Below are 18,998 nucleotides of genomic sequence, written 5' to 3'. Positions count from 1 at the left end.
AACACCAACACACCACAGCAAATTCCTAATACATGTAAATGCTTATAGCGAATCAATTGATCCTTGATTCTTGACCAAGACAGTACAGTTGGAAATTGTGTTTGTGAAGAGAGGTGGCAACTTTGACCTTGTTTCTGCCTATTCCATGAAATGCTGCACATTCTTAAAGATAATTATTATATGGGAAAGAATAATGAGGGCTAATAACAAGCAAACAGGGATGCAGATTGTGCTAAACCACGGACAAAAGTAGAGGCAACAGCAGGATAACACCCAAGTTTCAGGAATTTCACTTAATTGTGTTATAGCGTATACCCACTGGTGTAACAGAAAATTGGATTTACTGTTAGACCTGTGGATAGTCATTTTATTCTGTAAGCAGGACTTAGTCTGTTACTTAATTAAGTCTTCCTGTTGCCACTATTCTGCTATCAAATGTAGTTTTACTGGTAATCTCATCAACTGAAAATGTAAAAGCTGTTCCAGATTCATGCTCAGGTAAATCAGCTTTGGCTTATCTCCTGGTAGGCACCAGTTTTTAATAAATTGCCTGTTATTTCAAACACCACCATGTGATCTTTCAGACTGCTGCTACAATGATAGTTACGTATGTTAAAAAGGTAATGAATCAGGAACCGCATGGATGGAGTAGCTCTGAGAAATGACTTACCCAATACGGGTGGAAAGCCAGGCAGCTAATCGCTCCAATCCTCTGCCCCATAAATCCGTCATAGTATTTAATATTGCTTATCACTTCTCCACTTGCATTATATACAGCAATGAACTGGTTCATAGAGCCACTGAAAGGTCAAGAATATATTTACGATTAGGCATCATGTGCAATTTTTTGGATGATATGCACTTCCACTATACAACCATTCAGTTAAATAACAATGCTGGGCTGGGAGTAGGACTTAACATGAACTTAACAATTCACAATTTATGAAAAAAGCTGCTGTGTGGCTAGTTCACTGAATTAAAGCAGAAACAAACTTGAATTGTTCCCCTTAAATTACAGGAAAAAACAGCCAACTTTGTTTATTGTCTACAAGTCAGACTCACCTGCACCTCTTTACATCATATATACTTAATTAAGTACACTTGCATGTTAATGCAAATATCTAATCAGCCAATCATGTGGCAAGCAACTCAAGGCATAAAAGCATGTGGACATGGTTAAGAGGTTCACCTATTGCTCAGACCAAACGTCGGAATGAGATCTGAGTGACTTTGATGGTGGAATGATTGTTGATGCTGGAGGGGCTGGTTTGAGTATTCCAAAGACTGCTAACCTCCTTGGATTTCCACACAGAACAGTCTCTGGAGCTTACAGAGAATGGTGTGAAAACATAAAAATATCCAGTGAGCGGGAGTTCTGTGGGTGAAAATATCTTGTTAATGAGAGAGCACAGAGGAGAATTGCCAAGCTGGTTCAAGCTGACAGGAAGGTGACAGTAACTCAAATAACTACACATTACAACAGTGGTGTGCAGAAGAGCATCTCTGAATGCACAACACATCAAACCTTGGTCTACAGCAGCAGAAGACCACACTGGATTCTACTCCTGTACCTAATAACTGGCCACTGAGTGTATTTTATTCACTTGTATGATTGCCCAGACCCAATAGGTTTTTGTTTTCTTTCCGCAGATGTTGCCCATCTTGAGAAGGTTCCAGAACGTCATTACACTGTGTGGTATGGAGGTTGCACTGCGGCAGACAGACGGGCTCTACAACGGGTAGTTTAAACTGCATCACCGGCACTGGCCGATCTGCCTTCCAGGACCTATATACTGAAAGGTGGTGGGAAAAGGCCAGTGACATCACGAGGATCCCACTCACTCTGCTCACAGACTCTCCGGCCCACTCCCATCAGGGAAGAGGCTACGCAACATCTGTGCCAGGACCACCAGACTCAAAAACAGTTACTTCCTCCAAGGCATTAGGCTGAACAACACCTCCACCTGCTACATACACATCACCTAGCGTCACTTCCAGTTTAAGATGGTGCTGTTGAAGGCGAGCGACTATTTATTGGCAGTTACCAAAACAAGGAATACAACTAAATGCTTTATTAATACTACTTGTTCTGCAAAAAGAAACCATTATAGTAAATGATCACTGCAAACAATGGCGAAGTGAGTGAAAGCAAGGCTGAGTTGAGGGTCGAAGCAGGCGGGTGTACGGCGGGGTTGTGCCGCCCACCTAAACTGAGAGCGAGGTTTCACTGATCTAAACGCCAGGCTGACTTGGAAAGGTTGGTTACAAGTCAAAATGCGGCAGTGGGGTCCAGGCCCAGAACATGCCTGGGTCTTAGAGCGAGGAACGACCTGATGTTTGGACGATTTAAATTCTGAACCAGATGGATTGAAAAGGCAGGGTGTTGGGACCAGCGGTGAGGATTGGACCTGCACTGCTCGTTGCTCCGCTATGCACTGACCTGAGGCTGCGGCCTGTGCTGTCTGCTCCGGGTCCCGTGCCTGTGGGTCTCCGTAACGTTTAATCTGCTATGTGCTGACCTGAGGCTGTGGCCTGCTCCAGGCTTTATGTCTGAGAACTCATTTTCATTCTAAATGCTATTTGCTAAATTTTATTGCTTGCACGATTTGTTTCGTTTCTCTCTGCACATTGGCTGTTTGTTGGTGTGTTTTTTAAATGGGTTCTTTTAGGTTTCTTTGTTTTGTGGCTGCCTGTAAAGAGACAAATCTCAAGGTTGTACAGGTCGACCTTCACTAATCCAACTACCTGTAATCCGGTTCCTTCGGTGATCTGGCACTGATTATGCTTAATATGATCCTTCTGTAATTCGGCATTTTCACTAATCCGGCACTCCTCAGGTCCCATTGGTGCCAGATTAGTGAAGGTCGACCTGTGTAATATATACACCCCGTGATAATAAAAGTACTTTGAACTTTATGTACATAAAACCAATCTAAGAATATATCTGCTACTTCTACATTGTTTTATGACATTGATTTATATTTATATTTGTTGTGTTTTTTAAAACTGTTTTTACGTTGCACCGGATCCAGAGTAACAATCATTCTGTTCTCCTTTACACCCGTGTACTGAAGGATGACAATAAAGAATCAGTTTTGTCAGTTTTAGTCTTGGTTTGTCTTGTGTTCTCTTGTGATATCATTCTGGAGGAACCTTGCATCATTTTTTAATGCATGCATTTCTAAATGACAATAAACGAGAACTGAGTGTCCTCATAATCTAATCTAATCCTGAATCTTGAATTATGAAATAGGGCAGCAAGCTGACCAGGGCTGGGAGCCGAATGTGACATTGAGGGAGGGCAGGCAAAAATGGAAAAGGACAATGCCAAACGATTGATAGGAGAGGAGGAAAGTAACCTGGTAAGAGCTGATCTTGCCATGGCAGTTCATGAGATTGAGTCAATTTGGGTTGAGCTATGTAAAAATACTGGTAATTACTCATGGTAGTTATAACACAGGGCATGACATAAATCAGGAATTAGAAGTGCAGGCAACAGGAATAATAATGTTATTGAGGGATGTCAATCTACATTTAGACTGAACAAGCTAAATTAGAAGCTGTAAGGGAAGGCCATTTTCTGGAACATATGCAAGCCTGGTTTCTAGATAAATATGTTATGTAGAAGTCCATTTTCAGATCTTGCATGGTGAGAAAGGATTAAATGATAATCTTAAGCAAGACACACAAAATGCTGGAGGAACTCAGCAGGTCAGTGGACTAGAAATGACTAACATTCATAAACATGATGCATGGGATACAAAAACTAATTCCTTCAGGGAATAACAGAAAAAGTCATTTATCCGTGACTGACTAGAGAAATTAAAGACACTATAAACTGAAAATAAGTGGCTTATGAAATGCTGTCAGAAATCTCAGTGGACTTGAGAACTGGGAGTATTTCCGAACTCAGCAAAAGAGGACCAGAAACTTGATAAAAAAAAATCATGACAAGACAGAATATGAGACTAATCTGCTGAAAAATCTGCAACTGACTGTAAGAGCTTTTAATCATGTAAAAGAAGACTTGCAAGTAGATTTTGTTAACATAAACAATTGACAGCCCTCGTGTTGAAAAATATACAACTGACTGAGAGAGGTTTCAATGTACGTAAAAAGACTAGCAAGGAGATTTTGGTAACACAAATATCTGCCAGCCCTTGTGATTCTTATTTGAAATTTGGTAAAATCAAGACCTCCAAGAGCTAAGCAAGGGTAATGGCCACGAGATCAGAAGTTAAGGTGTGTATCAGCCCAAACAAGAGAAGCCAGCACTAGTCTTCTTATTATATTAAGAAAACACGTTGGTTCTGAGTTTGTACTGAACAATACCTTTGCTAGAGTAAGTACTGATTTGCTGGGATACTCTAAGGCAGTGATTCCCGGTGGACGATATTGCCAACCCCACTGTAGGGGGAGGCAATAAAGATAAAGGAGGCAGTGGTGGGCTGCTCGGTACCAAGGGGGAGGGGGGCAGCTGAGGGATTACACTTTTAATTTAAGAAATAAATTACTTATAATAAGCATGTAATCTTCAGTGTCTCATAATTGATTACAATGATCACGTGATCACCTCATCTTTCACTAACCCTCTTGTCCTCTTTGACTTTGGTCGAAGCGTATCATAGCTGTTGAAAAGCAATGTGCTATGTCTGTATTTGGCCTATCATGAAAAATGCAGACTGAAATAATCGTGTTACTTCTGGGCCTGGCCCACACACTATTGCTGTTCACTTCTGTGGTACAGTGTTAGCTAAAATCCCATACTCTAATCATGCAGTGATGCAATTTCTGTGAATTACAGTATGGTGTTCAATGGGGTATATTTCAGAATTTGACCTCTCGAATGGTCTTACCACATTTTGCTAGCCCATGGCCCAACTGAGAAATTGCTGCCCATCTTTATGTACCTTCAGACAGAGAGTCAGGTATTGCCTGAGCTATGATGAGTCACAACTTTTCCCTTTATTGATCGTAGTGCTCGAGGTTGGACTTAAACAACAGGTGACTGACCGTGATCACAAATCCATAATGAAAATGGCAGAAGCAGACCAAATGATAAAGAAGTGTAGGTACAGTACTGCACAAAAGTTTTAGAAACATATACATAGATTAGATTAGACTTAGATTAGATTCCACTTTATTGTCATTGTGCCGAGCACAGATACAAAGCCAATGAAATGCATTTAGCATCTAACCAGAAATGCAAAGAATAGTATTATTTACAAAATAACTGTGAATAAAAAGTAAGTGCTACAGCACACAAATATAAAAGTACTGAGACAGTACAATATGGGTGCAACACTGCTTAGCGCTGTGATGTGAGGTTCAGCAGGGTCACAACCTCAGGGAAGAAGCTCTTCCTGTGCCTGCTGGTGCGGGAGCGGAGGCTCCTGTAGCGCCTACCAGATGGGAGGAGAGTTAAAAAGTCCATGGTTAGGATGAGATGCATCCTTGATAATGCTTTTCGCCCTGCCCAGGCAGCGTTTATGGTAGATGTTCTCAATGGTGGCAATTGGGTACCGATAATCCACTGGGCAGTTTTCACCACACGCTGGAGTGCTTTGTGGTCCGATATGGGACAATTGCCATACCACACTGAGATGCAGTTGGTGAGTATGCTCTCAATGGTACAGCAGTAAAAGTTTGTCAGTATCCTGGGACAGAGGTGAGCTTTCTTCATGCTCCGCAGGAAATAAAGGCGCTGTTGCGCCTTTTTGATCAGGATGGAGGAACTAGGGTGCCTAAGACTTTTGCACAGTACTGTAGTAATTTTATACATTGCATTGTACTGCTGTCGCAAAAAAAAAAAAAAATTGTTGACACCTGTGAGTGATGATAAGCCTGATTCTGAAATGGATCTCTATTGTGAACTGAGAGTGGGAAAGGGGCAGGGAGAGAGGTGTCATGGTTGGGAAAAGGAGAAGGGAGAGAGGAGGGAGAGGGAGGCACTGGAGAGATATTCTGCAATGATTAACAAACCAAATGTCTGGAATCAAATGACCTTGCCTGGTGACTCAGGGCTGGATGTTTCTGCACCTGTGCCACTCTCCTCCCTGGTACTTGTTCTCTACCACCTGTCCCACACCCCTCCCACAGCGCTCCACCCCTGACCATTCCCAAATCTTTTGTTCCCACCAGATTTACAAACTCACTCCCTGCACCACATTGACAAATACAGTACTGTACAAAAGTCTTAGGCACCCTAGTAATATATATGTGCCTAAGACTTTTGCACTGTACTGTAATATAATGCGAAGTGTCAGAAATATGGACTTATACCATCACCAAGCAAGCAACAGCAGCCAATGTGCGTGCTGTGTAAAAAAAGTATTTTCAAATCAGTCAGTGAAATGTTCAGGATCCTTTAACATTTGAAGAGAATATACTCTGATAAGCAAACAAGAACTTGGCTCATTTACAGTCACTTAGTGAAAACTTTCAGAAACAGGAAATAATTCAAAGCTAGCACTTCACAACAAAACAGCGAATGGTTTGCGTGCTTCACACATTTCATTGCTCATCACTAAATCTGCAAAGCCCCATACAATTGGAAAAGAAATGATTCTGCCAGCAATTAGAGAGGTTCTGAGTACAGTTTTACATAAGTCACCAGACCAAACGATTAAAGCGATTCCGCTCAGTGACAACTCTGTTCAAAGACAAATGAAATTCTGAGAATGTGGGAGACACATTGAGCAACATACTTAGGACAACAGAATTTGCTCTGCAGTTGGAAGAGTCAACAAACCTTTGCTTTTTGGTTATGTTTGTTTCATAAAAGATGAAAGCATGGTTCAAGAGCTGTTATTTGTAATGGGACTAGAAACAGATACGAAAGGGCAGTCAATATTTCAGGTTGTTAAGAAATTTTTCAAAGAGAAGGATATTCCGCTTATCAACATTTTTGTTTGGTGAGCGGAATAGGGAAACCATCAATGACAGGATGCCACTGTGGGGTTATGACTTCCTTGAAAAAAAAAGATTGATGTTGCCTTCCTGCGACCACGCTTCGTGTAGATGTGCTCAATGGTGGGGAGGGCTTTACCCGTCATGGAATGGGTCGTATCCACTAATTTTTGTAGGATTTTCCATTCAAGGGCACTGGTGTTTCCATACCAGGCTGTGGCCCATACTCTCCACTACACATCTATAGAAGTTTGTCAAAGTTTTCGATGTCATGCCAAATCTTCGCAAACTCCTAAGGAAGCAGGGACACTGCCATGCTTTCTTCATAATTGCATTTACGTGCTAGGCCCAGGGCAGCTCCTCTGAAATGATAGCACCAAGGAATTTAAAGTTGTTGCCCCCCCCACCCCCCACCATCGATCCCCTGATGAGGACTGGCTCACAGACTTCCAGGTTCCTCCTCCTGAAGACAATAATCATCTCTTTGGTCTTGCTGACATTGAGTAAGAGGATGTTGTTATGGCACCACTCAGCCAGATTTTCAATCTCCCTCTTGTATGCTGATTCATCACCACCTTTGATCTGGCCTATGACAGTATTGTCAGCAAACTTATCTCGCTACAAAATGATTTCGAGCTGAATCTGCGGCTTAAAAAATCATACCAAAATGTCTGAACACTATCCTGCACTCTGGAAAAGGTCAAGATATTCTTTATTGCCTTTCCAAAATCATATTTAGTGGAATGCAGTTTCAGTGCAATCACCCAACTTCTTTCAAAAAAGCAAGACAGACTGCAAATTACTGAACGTGGGGATCTGAGACTTCTTCCGAGTGACCTTCAGCCTGATGTTGAGAAGCTGATATCACTGCACCAAGCCCATCCATCTCATAGAAAGGTGAAAAAGCAAAGCAATCAAGTAGTGAATAGTTGGACTACTAATGTACACTTAAAATTGTTGATGAAAATTGTTTCTACAATAATTCTACCTGTAGCTTTAAATTTACAATTGAATAATTTTTGCAATTATTTGTCACTGCTTTGAATATTGAGCTCCTATTTTCTTTCACTGTGCATGGTAAATCAACTGTGAGTGTGGCCTTACTGTTAAGAAGTCCAGTATCCAGTTGCAGAGGGAGGTGCTTAGACCCAGTGAGGACAGTTTCTGGGGTATGATGGTGTTGAATGCCGAACTGAAGTCTATAAACAGCAGTCTGGCATATGAGACCCCATCTTCCAGGTAGGACAGGGCAGAGGCTATTGAATCATCAGTGGATCGATTTGAGCAATAAGTGAACTGGAAAGGGTCCAGTGTAGCCGGGAGAAAGGCTTTAATGTGGTCCATGACCGGCTGCTTAAAGCATTTCATAATGATTGATGTTAATGCCACCGGATGATAGTCATTTAGGCAGGTTATTGTCGCCTTCTTTGGCACTGGAATGATGGTCGCACCTTGAAAACTGAGGGGACAGTGGATTGTTCCAGAGGTGTTGAATATATTCGTCAGCTGGGCTGCACAGTCTTTCAGAACCCGACCTGGTATATGATGAGGCTCTGTAGCTTTGTGTGGGTTGACTCTGGCCAGGGTCTTCCACACCTCAACTTTAGCCAGATGGAATGCCTGCTCCCCTGGGGGGAAGGGTGCCTTCCTCAGCAGCACTTTGTTCTGCGCATCAAACCAGCACTCCAGCACTTTGTGAGGGTTGCTCAAAATTTCCAGCATCTCAGAAGCTCATGTTTATAATGGAACAAACTTTTTTCATTTCTTTGCAAAATGCTGAATTTAAGAAGAGATGTCAAAAACCAAAGTATTTTGAAGAGGATCAAAATCTGAGACACTGCTTGCTGCAGCAAGAACATAATAAATGCCAGGAAGAGAAATAAGCACCCCTGAATGGAAAACTTCAGAGCCAGTTTTCCACTCTCCCACACACAAAATCAGGAAGAAGGTACAGGAGCCTCAGGACTCACACCACCAGGTTCAGGAACAGTTATTACCCCTCAACCATCAGGCTCCTGAACCAAACAGGGTAACTTCAGCTGCCACATCACTGAACTGTTCCCACAACCTATGGAGTCACTTTCAAGATTCTTCATCTCATATTCTCAATTTTTATTGCTTATTCATTTATTATTATTTTTTGTTCTTTTTGTATTTGCAGTCTTTTGCAAAATTGTTGTCTTTCATTGATTCTATTACGGACTTATTGAGTATGCCCACAAGAAAATCTCAAGCTTGTATATGTTGACATGTATGTATTTTGATAATAAATTTACTTTGAAAGTTTGAACTTTGAACTTGAACAAAAAGACCCAATGATATAATAGAAGAGAATGGAGCCTGACATTCACGTTGTGTCACTTTTTATGTGAGTTTTATGCAAATAGGTTATTATATCTCCACTTCTTTTTGGATTCCAGACCTAACCAGTTCCCCTCTACCACCACTCTCCCCCGTCTAGCGGAATTAGTCCTTACTCTTAACAATTTCTCCTTTGGCTCCTCCCACTTCCTCCAAACTAAAAGTGCAGCCATGGGGACCCGTATGGGTCCCAGCTATGCCTGCCTTTTTGTTGGCTTTGTGGAACAATCCATGTTCCAAACCTATACTGTTACCTGTCCCCCTCTTTTCCTTCGCTACATCGACGACTGCATTGGTGCTGCTTCCTGCACACATGCTGAGTTCATTGAGTTCATTAACTTTGCCTCTAACTTTCACCCTGCCCTCAAGTTTACCTGGTCCATTTCTGACACCTCCCTCCCCTTTCTTGATTTTTCTGTCTCTATCTCTGGAGACAGCTTATCTACTGATGTCTACTATAAGCCTACGGACTCTCACAGCTACCTGGACTATTCCTCTGCCCCACCCCGTCCCTTGAAAAAATGCCATCCTCTTCTCGCAATTCCTCCATCTCCGCCGCATCTGCTCTCAGGATGAGGCTATTCATTCCAGGACGAAGGAGATGTTTTCCTTTTTTAAAGAAAGAGGCTTCCCTTCCTCCACCATCAACTCTGCTCTCAAACGCATCTCTCCCATTTCACGCACATCTGCTCTCATCCCATCCTCCCCCCACCCCACTAGGAATAGGGTTCCCCTGGTCCTCACCTACCATCACACCAGCCTCCGGGTCCAACATATAATTCTCTGTAACTTCCGCCACCTCCAACGGGATCCCACCACCAAGCACATCTTTCCCTCCCCCCCCTCTGCTTTCCACAGGGATCACTCCCTACGTGACCCCCTTGTCCATTCGCGCCCCCCCCCATCCCTTCCCACCGATCTCCCTCCTGGCACTTATCCTTGTAAGCGGAACAAGTGCTACACATGCCCTTACACTTCCTCCCTCACCACCATTCAGGGCCCCAGACAGTCCTTCCAGGTGAGGTGACACTTCATCTGTGAGTTGGCTGGGGTGATATACTGCGTCCAGTGCTCCCGGTGCGGCCTTCTATGTATTGGTGAGACCCGACGCAGGCTGGGAGACCATTTCGCTGAACACCTACGTTCTGTCCGCCAGAGAAAGCAAAATCTCCCAGTGGCCACACATTTTAATTCCACATCCCATTCCCATTCTGACATGTCTATCCACGGCCTCCTCTACTGTCAAGATGAAGCTACACTCAGGTTGGAGGAACAACACCTTATATTCCGTCTGAGTAGCCTCCAACCTGATGGCATGAATATTGACTTCTCTAATTTCCGTTAATGCCCCTCCTCCATCCCTTATCTAGTTATTTAATATATTTAAAAGATTTATTTTTTATTCCCCCCCCTTTTTTTTCTCTCTTTTTTTCTCCCTCTGTCCCTCTCACTATAACTCCTTGCCTGCTCTCCACCCTCCAGGCTCCCCTCCCCCCTTCTCCTTCTCCCCAGGCTTCCCGTCCCATGATCCTCTCCCTTCTCCAGCTCTTAGATCCACCCCTCCCCCTCCTGTCTTCTCCTATCGTTTCATATCTCCCCTCCCCCTCCCACTTTCAAATCTCTTACTATCTCTTCTTTCAGTTAGTCCTGACAAAGGGTCCCGGCCCAAAACGTCAACTGTACCTCTTCCAATAGATGCTGCCTGGCCTGCTGCATTCACCAGCATTTTTTGTGTGTGTTGGTTATTATATGTTTTCAGGTTATTTTCGCAATGGAAAGGGTACGTGTTGGATTTGTTCTGAGCTTTCATGCCAACAGTTGTGGGAAAACTGGAGTCAGTGCGTGGGAAGAAAAGATCAAAGTCATCCTTAGCAGTGACATGAGGAAGGTCAGAAATCATTAGACTTACAGAAACATGAAGGCTTACAGTCATTATGGAAATGAGAATGGACAAGAACAGACAAATGTGAAAATATTCAACTGGAAGAGATGTCTTTTCAGCACAATGAGAGGAGATTGAGTGAAATACAATCTGGAGACGAGGAGTAAAGCAGCATTTGAGAAATGGGAGTCTCTCAGATAAGAGTGGTCTGACTCCAGATGAAACATGTGTTTGTGAGAGGTGAAGAAAGAGCAACCAAAGCTGGAGCTCATGGGTGGTCAATTAGAACTGAAAAGGAAACAGAAAACACAGAAATGAAAAAAATTTGCTACTAAGAATACAGCGGCAGATGGGACTGGCTCAGTGGGCAACACAGTCAGTGCAAGTGAACTGGGCTGAATGGCTTTATTTCATGTTGCATGACTCTAATAGATTACCAAGTAACATTAAAGGAAGATCGAAAATCTTTCCACATAGATTTAAAATGTTGACAACATCCAAGGCAGAAATGTCACCTCATCCGAATGGAAAGCATCTAAAGCTGTTAAGGAAAGACACGGCTTGATGCTACTACAAGTACGTTTTTCATCACACCTGTGCTTTGACATCAATATTGTTTGACTCGGGAGAGCTGCCATGAGACTACAGAACGGTAAATGCCACAAATAGACCTGGCAATTACAGCTCAATCAGCATCGCATTGATGATGATGAGGAACACTATATCTGGCTGCAGAGCCTCCCAAACCTGTACCACCATCAACCAGGATCATAGCTAATCCTGCGAATTAAACCCACATTCCTGTGTAAAATCCCCATATCTTCTGATTCCCTTCTGGTTGCTTCTTTCTTTTCTTGCTATTTTGTGTGATTCTGATTTGGGCGGACTGGCTCAGTTTACGAACAATACAGTGCTAAGTTGAACTGAACTGAACATTCCTAGACTGTTTCAATGACTCTGTGCTTTGAATGTTTTATATTGTGTTTTTTTGCTCATTTTTTGACGTTTGCGCGATTTGATCTTTTTTTTCTGCATTGTGTTTTTGATGATTTCTTTGAATGGGTTCCATGGTGTTTCCTTGTTTACTGGCTGCCTGGGGTGGGAAGATGAATCTCAGGGTTGTAGTCTGCATACATACTTTGATAATAAATATACTTTGAACCTTGAACCCTACTCACTTAAAACATGATATATATAATATAAATTTTTAAGAAATGAATGTCCATTGCCTACCAAGGGAGGAAATTCCAAACATTTGTAATCCTTTGCATAATTTGTCTTTATCACACATCAAGATAGCTGTTGCCCTTTGCCCTAAGATTGTGCCTCTAGTTCTAAACTACCCAGTTTGAAGAAATCTCTCACGAATCCTGTATTACTGAAATTACCTTGCATTCTTTCAAACGTATCCTTCTATACCCCAGGGAGTAGAGGCCTGACTTACTCAAACTATTTTTATAGGACAAAACCCTCTCAGGAAGCAACTTCATAAATATACAATGCCCTGGCTCATGGACAAGTATACTTTTCTTAGGTATAACGAAAAAAAAACTGTATCCTAAATTTCCATAATACCTCAGCAAGAATTAAAATAAGAGAAACAAAAACTAGACATTAACCTTTTTACTGAACATTTTGTGCTTTTATCTTACACTTCCAACATCTGCATTTTTGCAATTGCCTTGGAGAGACAGTACAAAACAAAAAGTAATGTTATGAGGAAAAAATGGGAAATTACAACCTATCAAGGAAATGTTGAAGTCAACTTTAAATGCATTTTTGATGGATTGATGGGAGAATGACAATGCTAATATGGTCAAAGGACACTGGATAAAGTACCACGTGAAACATTCAGCAAAGCTGATATCCTTGGGGTTAAAAATCTATAAAAGCCATGAACTCAGGCCTATGTAAGTGTAAACTCAAAGTTATCTGTGGACGAGAAAATAATTGAGAATTCTTCAAAGCTGAAAGTAAATTTATTATTACATATAAGTCAATGGTTAGAAGGTCAGGGCTTGCTGACTGGCATGGCTCAAAGTGCCAAATGGTCTACTCTGCGCTGTATTGCTAAAATAAAAATATACTACCGTGAGGTTCATTTCTTGCAGGCATTCACACAGTACAAAGAAATACAACAGAATCATTGAAAAACTACACACAAAGACTGACAAACCACCAATGTGCAAAAGACAAACTGTATAAATACAAATAAATAAATAATAACAACAACAAATAAATAAGTAAATAAATAATACTAAGAAAATGAGTTGCAGGGTCCTTGAAAGTGAGTCCAGAGGTTGTGGAGTCAGTTCAGTGTTAAGGTGAGTGAGTTATCCATGCCACTTCAGGAGACTGATGGTTGTAGGATAATAACTGTTCCTGAACCTGGTGGTGTGGGATCTAGGCTTCTGTACGTCCTGTCCGATGACAGCAGCAAGAAAAGAACATGGCTTGGATGGTGGGGAGGGCTTTTCCTGTGGTTGACTGGGTTGTATCCATTGTACTGTTGAAGTTATTTTCAGATAGACGGGAATTATACAATGGTATTTCCCAAAGGCTGATATTTTATTAATGTCTTGATTTTGAGATGCAGTGTAATGTCAAAGAATGTGGAAATGTAGTGAACAGGCTGAAGATTATAAAAAGGCTTCAAACAAACTGATGAAATGGCTTACGGATGATGGAGAGGATGTTTTGCAAGGTTTGGTTTGATGCCTGGAAACAAATTCTCAGGGTAAGATGAGGAAGGACTTCTTCCCTTGGGGATTATGAACCTTTGGAGCTTCCATCTCAAAGTGCTGTTGAGTGTTGGCCATTCACGTGATGCTGAGGCTTTACAAGGCATTGGTCAGACCACACTTGGCGTACTGTGAGCAGTTTTGGGCCCCATATCTAAGAAAGGATGTGCTGGCATTGGAGAGAGTCCAGAGAAGGTTGACGAGTATCTCTGGTCTGGGCTGTTACTTACTGGAGTTCAGAAAAATTGGGGGGGGGGGGGGAAGGGTGTGTGGATCTCATTGAAACCTATCGAATATTGAAAGGCCTAGTGGATGGGTTTCCAACAGAGCGGGAGTCTAGGACTAGCGGGCACAGCCTCTAAACAAAAGGATGCCCCTTTAGAAGAGAGGAGGAATTTCCTTAGCTAGAGGGTGATGAATCTATGGAATTCATTGCCACAGGTGGCTGTAGAGACCAAGTGGGTGGGTATATTTACGTGGAGGTTGACAGGTTCTTGATTAGTAAGAGCATCAAAGGTTACGGGGAGAATGCAGAGAACAGGGTTGAGAGGGAGAATAAATCAGCCATGACGGAACAGCAGTGCAGACTTGATGGGCCAAATGGTCTAGTTCTGCTTCTACGTCATATGATGTTATTCTGGAGTTGAATGCTCCCTATAAAGAATCTTGCTCACCAACAATGGGAGTGAATGACAGAGCAGTTTGAATGGCTATGAGAACAACTCCTGTCCCCACTGCTTTCATTCTTAGACAAACGTAACACTAAGTTTGCATATGGCAGATCAAATAAGAGTGACACAACTGCAAATGGGTCGAAGGAACCAAGGATAAATCTCTATTAGTGAGAGGAAAAGACAAACCATCAAACAGGAGTACAGGGCTACTGGGTTTATAAATGAGGAGAAATGCAAGGGAATGATACTAAACCTTCAGAAGTCACACCAGACTTTAGAAACGTGTGAGACAGGCAGAGTATAGGGAAGCTTTAATAGAGATGCACAAAATGTACAAGATGGTTATCAATTGTGACAAGCCATGGAAGCTGCTAAAAAAAAGGCCAGTGGTCATTTTCCACACAAAGTGCCAGTAAATTGAATGCCTTCCAAGAGCTGTGGGTCTAAATCACCAGGCAGATTAACAAATTTCCTTTGGGAAGAACAAGAAATGAAGGTGAGATAAAGAGAGCTTGTTTTAAAGTAGTGAGTTATGCCTGAGAATGCAATGAGTTCTTTCTGGGTCATGAAGAGAGAGAGAGAGCAGAGAGAAACACAAACAAGATAGCTCTTCCAACGAGCCACATTGTGCATAAGGATTCAGATTCAGTCGCCAAGAGAAAAACAATGCCGTGAACAAACATCACTCATTTTTTGGACAAATAAATCCACAATAACAGGGGAAAACGAAGTGAAAATTAAAGATGCCTTTGAATATAGGTGCTTGGGGATTTATAAATTTATTATACACATATGTCACCATATACTACCTAGAGATTCATTTTCTTGCAGGCATTCACAGCAAAACAAAGAAATACAACAGAATCAATGCAAATTGAAATATAAAGACGACAATCAATGTGCAAAGAAGACAAACTGCGCAAATACAAATAAACAAATAACAACAATAATAATAATAGTCCTTGAAAGTGAGTCCGTAAGTTGTGGAATCAGTTTAGTATTGCGGTGAGTGAAGTTATCCGAGCTGGTTCAGATTGTTAGACAATGTGTGGAAAAATGAGCAAATCATGCAAACAATCGTCGTGGCTATCCCTCGAGGTCGAGGATGATGGTCTTCGTTCTGTTGATCTACTTATGGGCTCTCAAGTGGCTTATGAGTCCAATCTTGGCTTTGAAAGTTCTTCCGCATTCAGGACAGGTAGTTCCAGATGGCAGATCGGGCTTTGGTTGTTGCTGCCTCTCTTTCCATCTTCTTCTCTTTTCTTCTAATTCTGCACATCTGATGGCTTCGAAAGTTGCTGTTCCTTCTCGGATGATGGCTTGTCAGAGTTTCCTGTCCTTGGCATTGGTTTCCCAATTGTTGATGTCGATGTTACATTTCTTCATGTTGGCTTTTAAGGCGTCTTTGAATCTCTTCTGTTGTCCGCCTCTTTTACGTTTGCCTTCTTTAAGCTGGGAGTAGAAGATTTGTTTGCCAGACGTTCGTTTTTCATCTGAACAACATGACCGCTCCATCTTAGTTGGTTCTTGATGACGTAGGCTTCAATGCTTGTTGTTTTTGCTTCATTTAGCACACTGACGTTGATTCTTCTATCTTCCCAGCTGATATTCAAGATGTTTGGAAGATAGCGTTGATGGAACTTTTCAAGTGCCTTCAGATGTCGTCAGTATGTTGTCCAGGTTTCTGATGCATACAGGAGTGTTGGGATTACCACTGCTTTGTACACTAACATTTTGGTGTCTGCTCGAATGTCACGATCATGAAGGACTCTTGTTCCGAGATGTCCAAAAGCTGTTCCAGCGCATTTAAGATGATGTTGGATCTCGTCATTAAGGTCAACATTGGAGGAGAGGTGACTTCCAAGATACGGAAAGTGGCCCACGTTTTCCAGGGTTGTTTCGCCAAGTTGAAATGATGGTTCTATACGATTTGTTTCAATTGGTGACGGTTGATAGATGATCTGAGTCTTCTTGGAATCGATGGTAAGTCCAAGTCCGATGGTTGAAGGCAGTCAGAATCTGTCGTAGGTGGTTTTCTGAAAGAGCTGCAACACTGTTGTCATCTGCGTATTGGAACTCGATGAGGGAACTCATGGATGTCTTCATTTTGGATTTGAGACGAGTTCCCATGCAAACATTAAAATGTAAAGAAATAACACTCAGAACTAAAGTTCACAAAAGTGAGTCCAAGGCCACAAAGCCAGTTTGTAGCTGCAGCTGGTTCTGGAGCGCATTAGTTGCAGACCACAGTCTCAGTTCAGCGCAGAGACGAGAACAGCTGGCGGAGCAGCAAGCTGAACACCAGCCCATTCCTCACCTCTGGGTCTGGCACCCTGATCTTTTCAATTCTGGCCCTGCGCTTAAATCAGCGAAACATCAGCCGATTCCTTGCTCCCAGGCCTGGACCCAGCCACTTCAATCCAACCCCAATCTGTCCAGCAACCGTCAGCCATTGCTCATTCTTTGTTCTCGGGCCCAGGCCCGTACTTGCCATGCCGCTGCAGTGCACTGGCTCAGCGAATCCCCCAGAACACCACAGGAACCCATCTTCCGGGACATGCTCTCTTCTCACTGCTGCCATCAGTTGGCGTGAATGTGCGTGGTGACTATCCCCAGCACACCCTTGTTAACCTCACTGGTCGTTAACACAAGCAGCACATCTCACTGTGTGTTTCGATGTACACGTGACAAATGCACTTGAATCCCGACGTGAAGCTAATACCATCACGTCCTATGAATGTTTATACCTACTGCATGGAATAAAGGCCCACTCTGTTAATTCACCTGTATTAATGGAAATAAAGTTGAAGTCACTTACCAAGCAAACAGATTAGCTTGAGGATGGAAGTCCAGTGCTGTCAGCCCTTTTACTGTCTGGATAATATTGAATGAATCCGTCTTCCGTGGGTCAAAGAACCTCACATCTCCATTTACACTTAACAATTGAACAAGGGAGAGGACATGAAGTGTCACCAATTTCTTTGAGAAGGACAACATGCAAGAAACAGTTTGCTGCTATTAGTATAGCAACGACAATCCAGCTAATATTTCACTAACTTTACCCATTCAATTAACGATTTATAAATCAGTTTCCCCTGCGATGACAATGCTCAAACACACACAGCTACAATATTAAATTAAAAAAAAAACAAAGCTTCTGTCTCACTCAATTAAAGAAATATCCAGAGATATTTAATTAACAATTAGCCTCATCTCAAGTTAAATAATTCACAACATATTACAAACTCATTACAGATGTAATTATATGCACTTGAAGTATCTTTGGAAGTTCAAATTGTCATTTCATCAAAAAGAAACAGAAATCTTATGTTACCTCACAGCGATGATATTGCCTTTAGAGGACTTCTGTAAGTAGGTTTTCACTACCCATGCAGAATGTTCCCTGTAGGTCATTACACGGCTGTGGAAACAATCACAATGTCAACAGCCAGATTATCATTCCATTTCAGAACAGAGTACAGAACACATCAGGATATTAAGGATATTGTACTTATCAAGTGGGGGGAGAGTCAATGCTGACACCTGAGAAACTTCACCAACTCTGCCCATTATTTTTATTCATTATTGTCACGTCAGACCCAGCACATCTTGGAATGAGGGTTAAACTCCTACCTGATGTCCTACGATACATCTTTAAGTACAGCTGCCTCCTCTTTGAAGTAAAAGGATATTTCTTTTTCTCATCAACCGCCATTGAACTCCATGGACCTAAGGCAGCTGAATGGGATTAATGTAGGCAAATGCAGTGGGTGGCATGGACAGGATGGGCTGAAGAGCCTCTTCCTGTGTTTTATGAATCCATGATTATTTAGTGCTACATTATGGAATGGGGTCTCATGGCAACTGAATTAAACTGTGGCCTGACGAAGGGTCTCGACCTGAAACGTCGACTGCACCTCTTCCTAGAGACGCTGCCTGGCCTGCTGTGTTCACCAGCAACTTTGATGTGTGTTGCTTGAATTTCCAGCATCTGCAGAATTCCTGTTGTAAACTGTGGCTAATCATTTTCACTTAATGGCTCACCAAATACCAGGAAATTGGATTACTCCTCTGTCATCTTCATCTTAAATCAGGTGAAAGTGCAATGTTTTTAAGAAATTAATGTTTAAAGATATTAATTGCCAGGCTATTGAAGTTCTCATACACAAACAATTATTTTTTGAGTGAGTTTAGCAGAATTTATTTATAAGACATGGAAATCTTAAGCAAAGTTTTATTATCACTTAATCAACAACCCAGGTCAGTGCTAACAGATCTGGGAGGAATATTCTCCGGGTGAAAGTGATCATTAACTTCAGCCTGATGCACAAGTTGGCCATGATAGTATCCTATACGAGTCACCAATTATTTGACTTTGAAACATTTTGATTATTCTGTTGAGGTAAAAGGTCTGTTTTGGATATTATGAAT

The 18,998-nt window shown here is 42.0% G+C and overlaps 1 protein-coding gene across 2 annotated transcripts in view; it reads right to left on the bottom strand.

The window, feature by feature from the left end:
* Positions 1–18,998, bottom strand: part of rptor (regulatory associated protein of MTOR, complex 1) — a 491,598-nt gene that overhangs the window by 5,808 nt on the left and 466,792 nt on the right. For both annotated transcript variants that reach the window (XM_072241994.1, XM_072241995.1), the window contains exons 31-33: positions 17,902–17,988; positions 17,386–17,502; positions 671–800 (exon numbers count right to left, since the gene is read on the bottom strand). In XM_072241994.1, coding sequence (XP_072098095.1) covers positions 671–800; positions 17,386–17,502; positions 17,902–17,988 — 334 coding nt within the window. The remainder of the gene's footprint in view (positions 1–670; positions 801–17,385; positions 17,503–17,901; positions 17,989–18,998) is intronic.

This window comes from Mobula birostris, chromosome 24 (assembly GCF_030028105.1).
Source record: "Mobula birostris isolate sMobBir1 chromosome 24, sMobBir1.hap1, whole genome shotgun sequence".
Classification (NCBI taxonomy): domain Eukaryota; kingdom Metazoa; phylum Chordata; class Chondrichthyes; order Myliobatiformes; family Myliobatidae; genus Mobula; species Mobula birostris.
The sequence above is the reverse complement of the archived record's forward strand: the minus strand, read 5'-3'. Positions and strand labels throughout refer to the sequence as shown.